The sequence below is a fragment of the Jaculus jaculus genome, chromosome 3, assembly GCF_020740685.1.
Source record: "Jaculus jaculus isolate mJacJac1 chromosome 3, mJacJac1.mat.Y.cur, whole genome shotgun sequence".
In the NCBI taxonomy this organism is placed as follows: Eukaryota; Metazoa; Chordata; class Mammalia; order Rodentia; family Dipodidae; genus Jaculus; species Jaculus jaculus.
In genome coordinates, this window is record NC_059104.1 from 121465086 (window position 1) to 121480749 (window position 15664).

General features: G+C 44.4%; 1 protein-coding gene across 1 annotated transcript; it reads right to left on the reverse strand.

The window, feature by feature from the left end:
• Window positions 1-3991: 3991 nt before the first annotated feature.
• On the reverse strand, window positions 3992-5263 carry LOC105944273 (lysine-specific demethylase 4D-like). Its single transcript, XM_045146085.1, has one exon. The coding sequence runs from the start codon at window positions 5261-5263 to the stop codon at window positions 3992-3994; it is 1272 nt and encodes a 423-aa protein (XP_045002020.1).
• Window positions 5264-15664: the final 10401 nt, after the last annotated feature.

A 15664-nucleotide genomic window follows, 5' to 3' on the forward strand; every position in this document is an offset into this window, starting at 1 on the left:
AATCCAGTTGCCCTCTTAAACAGTGGGGAAAGTGAAAACAGTGACTAAGGGAGAGATTCTTTCCTGAACTCAGCACACTTCAGGATCAACTGCACACATACTTGATAGCAGACATGAAGATGGCTTCAGTATGGAGAGGACAAGTAGAAACCCATATCCGTATTCATCCCCTTGCCAGTCAAAGAAAAATAATAGACTGTGGGGAAGGTGACAAGGTAGAAAGAAACAGAGAGCCATTATTGTTGTCCGGAGTAATTGTCTTCCTGCAATTTCTCATACCAAGCATACAAGGTCACTGGCAATGGACACGTAGTCAAAGTTTCCTAGGAGTCGCCCTCTCTTTGATGAGGAGAAAGGAAAGCTCTGAAGCCTTGCCAGGGGAGATGGCTTCACAGCCTGTCACAATGCAGGGAGTGGCCTAGGTTCAGGAAATCTAGGTTCATCACAGCTCCCACCTCTGCTCACAGATGGGAGACCAAGAGAGCTCAGCTCAGCACAGATAGCTAGATGCTTCAGAGCCAAGCCTTCATCTCGAGGTCTTGTTATGATGGCCACTGACAGTCCTGCTCAACAACACAGAGTCCTTTTGAAGTGCCTTCCATGACAGCTCAGTCAGTCATTGCAAAGTCTATGTGATTATGGTGACAATTCTAGTAGAAAGTTTTCTTCACACTATGATAACCTCTGACTGAACTGGCTGTCTTCCATGGCCAATGGAAAGACTTGCATCCCTAAAGACATGAGCCAACTATCCTAAGGCCCATCTTAGAGCAGTAGGAGCCAGACACAGTTGCTCCATGTAGCTCCTATGATAGGATTTCTATAGAGCTGGCTCTAGACTCTCACCCCATAGTTCTGGTTATGCTTTAAAGAGAAGGGAGTCCCTCTAAATGTCCTCACTAGTGCTTAACATAGTGGCTTTGTCACCATCATGATTATTATTATCATTTATCATTGTTATTAATTTGTGTGTATGTGTGATTTTATATGAGTGCACACATGCCAAAGTACATGTGTAGGGGTCAGAGGATAACTTCGGGGTGTTGGTCCTATCCTTTCACCTTGTTTGAGGCAGCATCTCTATTGTTTGCAGCTTGTAAGGCCAAACTAGATGCCACACAGGTTTCTAAATTCTAATGACTCTGCCTCTTAGAGCCTTAAATGCATTGGGATTACAGATGCACGCATGTGGCACTGTGCTTCTAGCTTTACATATGTTGTGGGAATATGAACAAGGCTTGCAGAGCAAACACTTTTAACCACTGAGCAACCTCCCAAACCCCTCCAGGAAGTTCTTTTAAACCTAGTGTCTTGATGAAGAGACTGAGATACTAGAGGTCAAGATTTATTATAAAGCTCAAGTATGGGGTTGGAGAGGTTGCTCAGCGGTTAAAGTCACTTGCTTGCAAAGCCTAATGGCCTGGGTTCAACTGTCCAGTCTCCACAGTGATATATGCATCTGGAGTTTGCAGTGGCAAGAGGTCCAGGCATGTCCCATGCCCATTTTCATTCTCTCTCCTTGCAAATAAATAATGAATAAAAATCTTAAAAAGCTAAAGTAATTAAGTCAATGGGTAGTAAAAATATCAAAAACATTTTTTTCAAGAAGCAAATATGTGTGGATGGAAAGATGGCTTAACAGTTGAGGCACTTGCCTACAAAGCCAAAGGATACTGGTTCGATTCTCCAAGACCCACATAAGCCAGATGCACAAGGTGGCATATGCATCTGGAGTTTGTTTGTAGTGGCTGGAGACCCTAGTGCGCCCATTCTCTTCGTTGGCCTTTCTCTTTCTCTCATAAATAAATTAATTAATAAAAATTAAAAGAAAGAAATGTTTCAGGTCTTATGAGGAAGATCTTCCATAATTCAAAAAAAAAAATTACATGGTACAAAACAAGATTATGATGACTAAAGCAATACTTTATAAAAATATCTGTTACCCTGGTGTAGGGGACAAAACACATTTTTTAAAAACTACCTATATAAAATGTGATAAATTTTAGGCTACAGATGGTTCAGTGGTTAAATGTGCTTGCTTGCAGAGTCTCATAGCCCAGGTTTGATTCCCTAGTACCCAAGACAGATGCACAGGGTGGCACATGAATCTGGTGTTTGTTTACAGTAGCAAGAGGCCCTGGTGTGCTCAATCTCTCTCTCTCTTTCCCAATCTTTGCAAGTAAAAATGTTTTCTTTTTTAATGTGATGGATTTAGTTACATTAAGTGACTCATGACTGGGGAGGGGTATAGCTCATTTGGTTGAGCATCTACCTAGCATGCAGAAAACACTACATAGGGAACTGGGGAAATGGCTTAGCCATTACAGCATTTGCTTGCAAAGCCAAAGGACTCGGGTTTGGTTCCCCAAGACCCACGTAAGCCAGATGCACATGGTGGGAGATGGTCTGGAGTTTGTTTGCAGTGGCTGGAGGCCCTGGCGCACCAATTACCTCTCCCTCCCCCTCCTCCCTCATAAAATTTTTAAAACTCTTTTAAAAAAAACTGAGGATGCTCCTTCACATGAAGGCTCCCCTGCGCCACCTGCTGGACAAGGAAGTCTATCATCGTGCCATGACATCCTTTTTTTCCATCTCTTACCCATGCCTACATGTGTATTCCTTTGGGTTAGATTAATTTTTAAAACTACATTTAATTTTTTTCAAGACCAGACATGACATCATTATAAAACTTAGACATCACACTCCACATGATATAGCTTGGAATTAATAAGCACCAAATACTTGGGATTCTTTCTGGATATAGCTGGAAGAGAGCTATGTATTAGAACATTATCATAGTCAACTACTGGAAAAAAAAACATTAGTCATGGACCACCTCCAAACTCTAAGTTGATGTTTTTGTTTGCTTGTTTTTCAAGTGGGGTCCTGCTGTAGCTGAGGCTGACCTAGAGACTAGTCTCAGGGTGGCCTCTATCTCTCAGCAATCCTCCTACCCCTGCCTCCCAAGTGCTGGGATTAAAAGCATGCACCACCACAACCCGCTTCAATTGAATTCTTTAGTCAAGTGAGATTATAAAATATATCTGAGCCTGCTAATCCATTCAAGACCAGTTTCCTGGACATAGCAGGTTCTGTCTTTATTGACCTTGGATGTTGACAATATAAACATATTTAATGATGAGATGCATGACTAAGTGAGTAACATTTTTAAATATTTTTTATTGTTATTTGAGAGTGACAGACAAAAAAAAGAGGCAAATAGATGGAGAATGGGTGTCCCAGGGCCTCCAGTTACTGCAAACAAACTCCAGATGCATGTGCCACTTTGTGCATCCGGCTTACATGGGTCCTGGAGAACTGAGCCTTGAACGGGGGTCCTTAGGCTTCACAGGCAAGTACGTAATCATTAAGCCATCTCTCCATCCCATGAATACAGGAGTGTGTTGAGAGTCTTGGGCAGTTCCACAGCAGTGCTCGCTGGGGGGCCTGATTGTTCCAGCATCCAGCATTCTCAGAAGTGTGCCACTTCTTAGAGAGTAACAAGTCTCCATCATGTTAGATACCAGGACAAAATGATACTGGAGTGGGGCGTTGGCGGCAAAAATCAGAATAAAGGTACAGCTACCTGTATCCCCAGATCTCAGAAAGGGGAGCAAGAGATCTGATCACAACCCTGGCCCCCTCCCATGTATCCTGGAGGCAAGTGATTCATATGCCTGAAAGCCTCTGTGTCCCTAGTGAATATATGGCATTAGGTCTTGTCAGAAAGATTCAGCTGTCCTGCTATGCAGGGACACACATGACCGGTAATGGTGTCTGATCCTCGCCACCAAGGTTCCAGCAAGGCATGAGACCATAGAATAGCAGGTGTGACTCTGGTACCAGGCACACGGCTTAGATGTGTGTAGGAAACTTGCAGTTGCAGGAGCCTAGGCTCCTGAGCCTCAAAATTCTGAAGAGGGCCACGGTTACCTATGGCAGATAACACACAGAGACCCAGGAAAGGAAAACTTGAGGTGGAGGCAGGGGCCTATTCAGAAGACTCTTGAGAATGACTAGCAATAGCAGCCCTGGAGTGGGGAAAAACTGAGCAGACCATGCCAGGGCACCCAGGACACTGGGGTGCAGGGGCAGTTGGGTGAGCCTCATTGTCCTCTGCCATTGGCCAGGAGGAGGGAGGAGCCAGCATGAAAGAAAGGGGACTCCCACTCGCCAGAGTTGGCACCTGCTTTCCTGCGGTCACCTTCCGCCCAGTGGGCTCCAAAGGCTTGGCGTGGTCCACAAGCACCCGGTCCTGGCCGCGCCTCCACAGCTCATAGCGCTCAGGCTGCAGGATGCGCACAAAGGCGTCCATGGAGAAGCTGACCCTGGCCTCCCCACAGCTGCACTGAGAGGCCACCTTGCCATAGTCGATCCACCGCTCGGTGGCGAAATTGGTGGCCTCCGCGCAGTTGAAGCCATGGTTGAAGCCAGCGTGGTAGCCATAGGGGAAGGTGACCATGAACTCTCCAGCCTCCTGGGTCATGCGGCCAAAGGGGATGCCATTCTGCTGGAGCACGCTGGGAGAGAGGAGCGCCACCTTGTGCCGCAGGAAGGACTCGCAGGCCCGGGAGTTGGCAGGGAAAAGCTCCCTGGCCAGGCGCTCCAGGCGCTGCCCATGCTCAGGGGGCACAGCATACCACGTCTTGGGCTCCCCGAAGTGCAGGTAGTTGATGCTGTACAGGTCCATGTCCTCCGTGTGCCAAGCGAAGGTGGTCTTCCACATGCCGAAGTACAGGTAGGGCGTGTTGATGCCCTCGATCACCACTCCGCATTCCTGCTGCAGGAGGTCTAAAATGCTCCCCAGGTGTGCAAGGTTCCAGTGCTCAGTGTTTTCATCAAACAAGGATCCGTTGATGTCAGCGCCATAAAGTGGTGACTCGTAGAGGCGGCCCTTCCAGTATTTTCTCTCCAAATCTTCAAAATTCCGGTGAGGTGGGGGCCGACATCTTTTGCTGTTGGCCAGGTGGCGATACTGCCCCACTGTCATGGCTTTCATCTTTCTGTGATATTGTGTGAAGACACCTGCCTTCCCAGACACCAGCTGCTTCAGGGGAGCGGCTATTAAGATGTCACTGATGTTGTCATAGGACTGCCTGGCTCTCCATCCTTTGGGTGGGATGACCTTGGCGAGCCCAGCTCGGTGAGCACCCTGGGACTCCATGTAGGCAATGTATTTGTTGAAATCTGAAAATTCTTCCATGGTTGGGCGGAAGACCATGATGGAACCGCTTGGGTTCTGGCTGCTGGCGCTCTCAGACATGACTGCAGGTCTTCGGCTACGGGCTTAGGGCTTAGGAGGGCTCTAGATTCCTGAGGATGTAGTGGCAGCAGTTTCCTCTTCTTTATATGTGAGTCCGCTTGGGTTTTCAAACAAATCGTTTCTCTTTCCCAGCCTTGCTACCTCGTTGAGTTATCAGGAGGGCTCCACGTGCTGGAGCAGGCAGGCCAACAGGGACTTTGGCTCACTCGAGACTCAGGGATGCTCTTTAGGGGCAGTTTCTCTGTGTTTGAGGATGTTAGTGGCTGCTAACCACCAGATCTCCTCAAAGATGTCTGCAATGTAAGCCTACACCAAAAAATACAAAATATTTGAAAATTAGTTGAAGACTAAGGAAAGATTTCTATAGCATTAAGTTTAACAAAATAGGAAAAGTAACATTAATATCAAGATTTAAGCTGGGCGTGGTGGCACACACCTTTAATCCCAGTACTTGGGAGGCAGAGCTAAGAAGATCACTGTGAGTTCGAGGCCCGCCTGAAAATACAGAGTGACTTCAATGTCAGCCTGGGCTAGAGTGAGACCCTACCTCAAAAAAAAAAAAAAATTGAAAACAAAAAGATTTAAACCAGGCATGGTGATGCATGCCTTTAATTCTGAGCACTAGGAAAGCTGAGGTACAGAGTGAAAAGAAAACTTCAAAATAACATGAGGTGAAGAATTGGTTCCGTGGTTAAGGCACTTGCTACAAAGCCTAACGACCCAGGTTCAATTTACCAGTACCACATAAGCCAGATGCAAAAGTGGCACCTGTGTCTGTCGTTCATTTGCAGTTGCTAGAGTCCCTGGCACACCCATTCTCACAAATAAAAATAACTTTTAAGAAGAGGACACTACAGTTGCATGCTTCTGGATTGACAGAATTAGCATTATAAAAATGACTATCCTACCAAAAGATTCAACACTATTCCCATCAAAAGTCCAATGGCAGGGCTGGAGAGATGGTTTGGTGGTTCAGGTGCTTACCTACAAAATCAAAGGACCCAGATTTGATTCCCCAGGGCCCACATAAGCCAGATGCACAAGGTGGTACGTGCTTGTGAGGTTCATTTCAGTGACTTAGAGGTCCTGGCACACCCAATCTTTTTATCTGCCTTTTCTCTCTTTCAAATAAATAAATAAAAATATTTTAAAATAACAAAAGTACAGTGTCAGGGACTAAAGAAATGGCTTAGCGGTTAAGGTGCTTGCCCGCAAAGCCTAACAACACAAGTTCAATTCCAGGTCAGCCTGGGCTAGAGCAAGACCTACATCAATAAACCAAAAAGAAAAAGATGATGAAGGAAAGAACATGAATATGAAGCTATCTCAAAAAGACCTCCCATATTTCCTAGCTATACCATGATATCCCAAGGACTGCATACTCTAGGGAACCTTGCCCATCCATGCTCATTGCTTCTCTTAGTTAAAATAGTTATGTGTTGGAATCAGTCAAGATTCCTACAGACAGATGCATGGATAATGAAAATATGGTACATATGCTCAATGTTATTTTATATAATTTTATATATTTTATATGTTATATAGCAGTACAAAAGATGAAATTTGCAGGAAAATGTATGGATTTGGAAAGAATTATATTGAGTGAAGTGACTCAAACTCAGAAAAACCAAAACTACAAGTTGTCTCTGATATGAGGGTCTATGTAAAATCTATAAGTCTAGGGGGCAAATGTGAATTAAAAGTATAAAGATAAAACTATATCCAAGGGTTGCAGAGATGGCTTAGCGGTTAAGGTGCTTGCCTCCAAAGCCAAAGGATCCGGTTTGATTCTTCATGAGGGCACATGCTTCTGGATTCCTTCGCAGTGGCTGGCCTGGTACACCCATTCTCTCTCTCTCTCTCTCTCTCTCTCCCCCTTTTCTCCATCTCAAATAAATAAATAAAATACATTTAAACTAGTACCAAAAGTTAATTTAGCCAGGCATTGTGGCATATGCCTTTAATTTCAGTACCCTGGAGACTGAGGTTGGAGGAACTGTGAGTTCAAGGACAGCCTGAGCTACAGAGTGAGTTCCAAATCATCATAGGCTCTAGCCTATAAGACCCTGCCTTGAAAAAAAATGATTTACAAAATGAATATAAAGATAACCACTAGAAGAGGAAAGAGAGAAGGGTAAAATGATACATGTTATACAAGGGAGACAGAAGTCTGGAGTTCGTTTGCAGTGGCAAGAGGCCCCAGCACACCCATTTCTTTGTCTGCCTCTCTCTCTTTCAAATATATATGTAGGAGTATCACTATGGGTTTGAGGCCAGACTGAGACTATAGAGTGAGTTCCAGGTCAGCCTGGGCTAGAGTGAAACCCTATCTTGAAAAATCAAAAATAAATAAATTTGAACACCTTACTCCTATTAATTTTCTCAAAAATATACCCAAAGCCAGGCATGGTGGCACACTCCCTTCCCAGCACTTGGGAGGCAGAGATAAGAGGGTTTCTGTGAGTTCAAAGCCACCCTGAGACTACATAGCGAATTCCAGGTCAACCTGGGCTAGAGTGAGACCCTACCTTCAAAACACCCTCCCCCTCAAAAAAAAAAAAAAAATACCCCAACGTCATTCCAAAGAGAAAAAAGGTGACCTACCTTCCACCAGGAAAATCGGCCTCTAGCTGCAGACACTCAGGAACACTAAGAGAAGGCTTCCTTCTCCATGAAGCCAGCTCCTCTGAAGCCAGCTTTATATGCCAGGGCCTCTCTAATCTCACCAGAGCCAGCCCACCCCCAGACACAACCATTCAGCTACTTCCTGGCTTAATCTCAATCCTTGGCCACGCCCTCGGTTTTTAACCAATCTTGTCCAGGGTAAAATGTGAAGGGGAGGAAAAGCAAAATGAGATAATGCTAGTATTAAGTATACTTATGGGATTAAAGAGAGGTACTTTATAGCTACTGAAAATAAAACCTCACTAGGACTGGGCGTGGTGGCACACGCCTTTAATCCCAGTATTTGGGAAGCAGAGGTAGGAGGATCACTGTGAGTTCAAGGCCACTCAGAGACTACATAGTAAATTCCAGGTCAGCCTGGGCTAGAGCAAGACCCTACCTCAAAAAAAAAAAAAAAAAAAAAAAAATCACCTCACTAGGAACATGCACAGAGCTGAACTTACTGCACTTAGACAGGCTCACCTGGTATTCACTCTACAGTCTCAGTCTGGCCTTGAACTCACAGCAGTCCTCCTACCTCTGCTTCCTAAGGGCTGAGGTTAAAGGCTTGTTGCCACTACGTCTGGCTTAAAAAATGAAATTATTTATAAACCGGACATGGTGGTGCACCCCTTTAATCCCAGCACTCGGGAGGCAGAGGTAGGAGAATTACTGTGAGTTTGAGGCCATCCTGCGATTACATAGTGAATTCCAGGTCAGCCTGGGCTAGAGTGAGACCCTACCTCAAAAAACCAAAACAAACAAAAGCAGTCAGGCACAGTGGTGCATGACTTTAATCCTAACACTAGGGAGGCCAACGTAGGAGTGCTATGATTTTGAAGTCAGCCTGAGACTACATAGTGAATTTCAGGCCAGCCTGGGCTAGAGTGAGACCCTACCTCAAAATAAACAACAACAAAAAAATCATTAACATGCTGGTGGTGGTGAATCACACCTGTAATCTTAGCACTGGGAAGGCTGAGGCAGAAGATTGCCTCCAGTTTAAGGCCAGCCTGGGCCACCACATGAGATCCTACACAAAAAGAGGAGCGGTAGCTGGGTGTGGTGACCAGGCCTTTAATCTGAGCCTAGAGTAATAGAACTGCTGCCAGTTCAAGGCCAACCTGAAATTACATAGTGAATTGCTGGTCAGCCTGGACTAGAGTGGGACCCTAACCCCCAAAACCAAAAGATAAATAAATAAGGACAGGGGACCTGGGTATATATATAGTGCTCAGGGAAAAAGCAGTTACCTAGCATGTGAGAATCCATAGATCTATCCCCAGTATCACAAAGAACAAAACAAAACCTAACAAACGAACAAACAAAAATCACAGGAATTTACCAATACAAAATGATAAAATAAATATTCACTAAAAATCCAGGACTGCCAAGTAGAAGAATAGGTTAATGGGGGTGAAAAGGCCCAAAATGAGGTCTGGAGAAGAGATTGAGTAAAGGAAAGGTGGAGGGACAGCTAATCAAAATCTAAGAGGATATAAACAAATCATATGTAATTCTCCTTTTTTGGACAATGGAACACTCAAGAGCCATAGATGGTTGCTAGAAAATTTTCAGTGCCAGGGATGGGATATCTTCCAGTGAGTTGTTGGCCAGGGAGGTCCCTGATGCCCCCAAAACATTATAGGCCATTACTGAGGCCCTTGGTTTCCCATCAAGAATAGTTGGTAAGACCCTATTGCTGAAGACTTCACATACTTGGGCTGCAAGGCCACTGAGAAATCCTGCTGGATCTGAGCTGATAACCTCCTCCATGTAGACCAGCTGACAGAAAGCTGGAAGAAGCCATTCTGCATGCAGTTAAATGGGAAAAAGAGAAATCCCCAGTGAAGATACTCAACAGTGGACACTGCAAGCCTTATATTTGGCCCGCCAGGCCAAATGAGCCAATAGGTGCAATACTGGCATGTCTATTATGGGGGAAAACAACTGCCCTCTAATTATACTGGAGGCCTGCTCCATGGGAGGGAATACATCCCTGATACTGAAAACATAAAGTAGGGGAAGCCATGAGCCCTAGGGGTGTAATGTCTGCTGTTGTCTGGCTAAATGTATATACTATGCTTATCAAACTGCCCAGTAAGCTCTTCTGTTAATGTTCACTCCCTTATATTAATGCTACTCTCACTTTTGGTAGAGAATCTTCTCTTTTCAGATAGCAGTGACCTTGGGACGACTCAGAAGGTATCATGGTGATGGAAAGAAATGACCACATTGCTCAGTACTGCAATATCTTGATCATACCTTTCAAGGCTCAGGGTCTAATGCAGAAGAGGTGGCAGAAAGAATGTAAGAGCCAAAGGAAGGGCAGGACTCCATACCACATGCTCCCTCCAGACACAAAATGGCCTGGATAACCATGACCTCACAGTGCCTGACACTACTTGCATAAGACCATCATAAGAGGAAGAAAAGATCATGACATCAAAAGTGAAAGAGACTGATTGAGATGGGGAGGGGGTATGATGGAGAATGGATTTTCAAAGAGGCAAGTGGGGGGAAGGAGGGTATTACAATGGGGTATTTTTATAATCATGGAAGTTGCTAATAAAAATTCTTTTAAAAATCCAGAACTGAATAGATTGCCCAGTGGTTAAGGTGCTTTCCCATAAAGCCTAACAATCAAGGTTTGATGCCCCAAGACCCACATAAGCCAGATGCACAAAGTGGCACATGTCTGGAGTTGGTTTGCAGAGGCTGGAGGCCCTTGGGTTCCTGCTGTCTGTTTGCCTCTCTTTCTCCCTCTCCCCACTCTTATAAATAAATACAGGAAACAATCATGAGCAGAGTGAAGCAAAATTTAAAGCCATTAATAATGACATTAAGGCCAACCATATTTATTTGAATATATATATCCACATTTCTAAAATAGTCTGATGTTGAGCCAGGTGTGGTGGCACTTGCCTTTAATCTCAGCACTCAGGAGACTGAGGTAGCAGAATCACCACCATGAGTTCCAGACCAGCCTGGGCTACAGTGTAAATTCCAGGTCAGACTACAATAAAGTGAACCCCAATCTCAAAAAATAAATAAACAAAAAGCCCAGCATGGTGGCACACGCCTTTAATCCCAGCACTTGAGAGGCAAAGGTAGGAGGATCACCATGAGTTCAAGGCCACCCAAAGACAGACTACCAAGTGAATTCCAGGTCAGCCTGGGCTACAATGAGACCCTCCCTCAAAAAACCTAAATAAATGAATAAAATAAAACAAGCTTTCCAGGGCCTCTGAGAGAGAGAGACAGACAGACAGAGAAGAGGATAGGCTTGCCAGGGCCTCTTGCCACTGCAAAGGAACTCCAGATGCATTTGCCACTTTGTGCATCTGGCTTTCTCTGAATACTTGGGAATCAAACCTAGGCCTTCAGGCTTTACAAACAAGTGCCTTTAACCACTGAATTATCTTTCCAGCCCTTGTTTTGTGTTGAGGCATGGTCTCACTGTAGTCCAGCCTAACCGATAATTCAATCTGCATCCCAGGCTAGACTTGAACTCAAGCAATTCTCCTACCTCAGCCTCCTGAGGGCCAGGATTAAAGGTGTGAGCCACCACACCCAGCTCTTCATTTGTGTTTTTAGTGACAGCTGTTTCCAACACTGCCAAATTTTCCAGGTCATTGCACACATTACCAAATTCAGGAAATTTCTTTCTTTCTTTCCTTTCCCTTCCTTCTCTCCTTCCTTTTTGCCCTTCCTTTCCTTCTTCCTTCCATTTTTTTTTTTTTTTTTTGAGGTAGGGTCTCACTGCAGCCCAGGGTGACTTGGAACTCACTGTGTAGTTCCAGGTTGGCCTTGAACCCGCAGTGATCCTCGAACGCCAGCGTCCGCAGTGCTGGTGTTAAAGGTGTGTGCCGCTACATCCGGCCTCCATTTCATTTTCTGGCAATACTTTCCTATGTGTTTCAGGACCGACCCTCAAACTCAGAAACTCCTTTTGCCTCAAATTCCTCAAAGCTGAAATTACAGGGATGTAACACATCCTGTTTGGGTGCTTGTTTAATTTTATTCATTTATTTACTTATTTATTTTGGTTTTTTGAGGGAGGGTCTCATTGTAGCCCAGGCTGACCTGGAATTCACTAGGTAGTCTGTCTTTGGGTGGCCTTGAACTCATGGTGATCCTCCTACCTTTGCCTCTCAAGTGCTGGGATTAAAGGCATGTACCACCATGTCTCTCTCTCTTTCTCCTCTCTCCTTGCAAATAAATAATTTTTTTTTAATCCCACAATCAAGGGCTCTATTCAGTGGTAGAGACCTTACCTAGTAAGCATGAGACCAATCCTCACTACCTCAAAAATAAAACATAAGAGGCCAGGCATGGTGGCACATGTCTTTAATCCCAGCACTAGATTAGGGAGACAGAGGTAAGAGGATCAGTGAGTTCAAGACCATCCTGAATCTACATAGTGAATTCCAGGTTAGCCTCAGCTAGAGTCAAAACTTACCTAGAAAAAAAAAAAAAACTAAAAAACAAAAACAACCTTTTATTGGGTTCTGTGAAGAGGGGCCTGAATCAATCTGAATTAATTCCCTTTTGTGTAGGCAGGGTCTCATTCTAGCCCAGGCTGATCTGGAACTCACTCTGTAGTCCTAGGCTGGCCTCAACACAATACAATCCTCCTAACTCAGCCTCTGAAGAGTTGGGAGTAAAGGTGTAACCCACCATGCTTGGCTTGGTTCATGTTGATTTAATTAATGATTGAGTAAATTAACAAACTGAGGAGAGGCAAATTTTTCCTGCATAATTATTTGATTTATTTTAATTATTGTTTGATGGGAGGTTATTTGTGCGAGTTAGTGGAAGCTTTTTTAGTTTTCTCTTTCTTTCATTTTTGTTGACAGTGTCTGTGATAGTCTGTGATACTCCCTACATGATCAAGTTAGCCTTGAGAAAAAGAGAGAGAAAGAGAGCAAATGGGTGTGCCAGGGCCTCCAGCCACCACAAACAAACTCCAGATGCATGCACCCCTTTGTGCATCTGGTTTACATGTGTACTGGGCAATCTAACCGGAGTCCTTTGGCTTTGCAGGCAAGCGCCTTCACCGCTAAGCCATCCCTCCAGCCTCCTTATTTGTTTTTTGATTTACTGTTTCATATAACACAGGCTGGCTACCCACTTACAATTTACTAAGGAGGAAGTCCTTGAACTGACCTGTTTCTCCCTCCTCTCACTTGTTGGGGTCGTGGGTATGTGTTACCTGGCTGGTCCCTCATTCTGTGGTGTCAGCTTTTTTCTTTTTTTTCTTCCTGAGATAGGGTCTTACTTTATCCTGGGGGAACTAGAGCTGACTGTATAGCCCCAAACTATTCTTAAACTCAGGGTGATCCTTCTGCCTCAGCCTCCCAAGTGCCCTCTAGGCAACCCTCATGCAGGTGGTATTTGATTTTTTACTTTTATTAAAATATTTTATTTATTTTTTTTGAGAGAGAGAAAGAAAGAGAGAGAATGCCCTCCGGCCACTGCAAACGAACTGCAGGTGCCAGTGCCGCCTGGGTATCTGGCTTTACGTCACGAGGACTAGGGAACCTGACTCAGTCTCTTAGGCTTTGCAGACGAGTGCTTTCACTGCTGAGCCATTTCTCCAGCCCATGTTTATTTATTTATTTATTTCATTTTTTGAGGTATGGTCTCACTCCAGCTCAGGCTGATCTGGAATGCACTATGTAGTCATAGACTGGCCTGGAACCCACAGCAATCCTCCTACCACTGCCTCCTGAGTGCTGGGATTAAAGACGTGTACCAAGCCCGGCCAACTTTTTCTTTCTTCATTTTACATATTTTTATTTATTTATTTGCAAGCAGCTTCTATCTCCTGTTCTGTCAGGAAATCCAAGCGGCCTAATTGCACTGGGTTGGTATGAAGACATGGTGTTTCGCTGCTCATTGTGAACATCAGCTTTTTATTATTCTTGCATTTGGTGTTTAGGTGATGCTTTAAATTCCACTTCAGATGGAAGGACATGTGACTAAGGGGAGGAGCGGCTTTTCTTTCTGTCCTATTTCCTTTTGTGTGAATGATCACTTTCATTTTCCTAGATATATTCCGAATTAGTCCACTTATTTACATCTTCAATATTGACAATTAAGTGTATAGACCTGTCATTTTCACCTGGATTATGGTGTTGTTACTTTTCAGGGATCTCATGGGCAGCTGTATCATCAAAAAGTTACCTGAGTGACTCATGGGCAGTTAGGTCACTGAAGTCCCAGCGCACTCAATTTAGCTGTTTACCTCTTGTGTAATTTTGGGGAGGGAAGGAGAGAGACCTCATGAGGGGCATGTGAGCCTCGTGTGACTCATGAAAATTGTGTGTTTTGTGAACCTCCCACTTCTTCCATGTATGTCTCACCATGTTAATAGGTCCAATGTAAGTGTCTCATGGGTTTGATCACAATTGCTCTGCTTCAAGGCAGCAATAGTCCTGTCTAAACCAGACGAAACAGCTATACTACAATGGTCTATATGCTTCTCCTGATTCGCATTTTCTGTTTACAACTAAGGTGATTAAATATGCAAATCACATTATGCCAACTGCAGGGTTCAGCTTCCACTAACTTACTGTGAAGATGAAAGATCAAATGCTTATCATGAGGTGCAAGGTCCACAAGTCATGCTTCTTGTCTCCCCATCTATGTCCCAGACACAAAGCACAAAGGAAACCTATCATCAAGAGTGCCTTGTTAGGTCCACTGCCCTTGTTGGGCCCTGCAAGTAGAATGTGCTGTTCTGTAATTTCAGAGCTTGTGAGGCAGAGACAGGGAATCCCCCCTCCCCTGCAAGCTGGCTAACTAGGCTAGCCCAATCAGTGAACTCTGGATTCAAGGGAGAGACTGCCTCAGTGAATAAATGAAGACTTATCAAGGATCACACCTGAAGCAAACCCTGGCCTTGACCTCCCTTTGCCCACATATGTACATATGCCCACATACATATAGACACACATGTGGTATGTGAATGTGATAGCTCGAATTATGGCCCCATAGAATCAGGTATTTTATTAAAATTGAGCTGGCAACTTAAGCCCTGAGCAGGCAGATCTCTGCTACACTGGGGGGTGGATCTTGCAGTCCAGCCCTAAGAAGCAGAGGCTTAAAGAAGAAACGATTTTTTTTTGTCAGCTTATGCTTCAAGAGTCTCTGTCCTATCCTGGTGGACAGCAGGGCAGCAGGGCAGTGACATAGTTGGTCACGTTACATCCACAAACAAAAGTGGAAGATGAAAGCCGCTGTGGCTCACTTTCTCCTTTTCATTCATCCCAGGACCACAGTCCATGGAAGAGTGCTGCCCACAATTAGGGTCAGACCTTCCCCTCAATCAACTTAAGCCAGAAAATCATTCACAGGCATGCCCAGAGATTTGCTTCCGTAGTGGTTCAAATTGACAATCATATAGTAACCATCACATTATGGTTTGCCCATTTTTTTCAATGTTTCTGAAATGTGTCCTACTGAAACATGTTTTATACAATTCTACTGAAAATATGTTGAGGGTTATCTCCTATTTGCTTTGCACAGAGAAATTTGAAATAAATTTATTCAACATCCATGGTTATAAAACCTCCTGAATTCAGGCGTGTTGGTACACGCCTTTAATCCCAGCACTTGGGAAGCAGAAGTAGGAGGATTGCCATGAGTTCGAGGCCACCCTGAGACTAAAATGAATTCCAGGTCTGCCTGGGATAAAGTGAGACCCTACTTGGAAAAACAAAAACAAAACAA

Excerpts from the sequence above, each read along its gene's own strand:
- LOC105944273 (XM_045146085.1), bottom strand. The coding sequence starts at position 5,263 with ATGTCTGAGAGCGCCAGCAGCCAGAACCCAAGCGGTTCCATCATGGTC.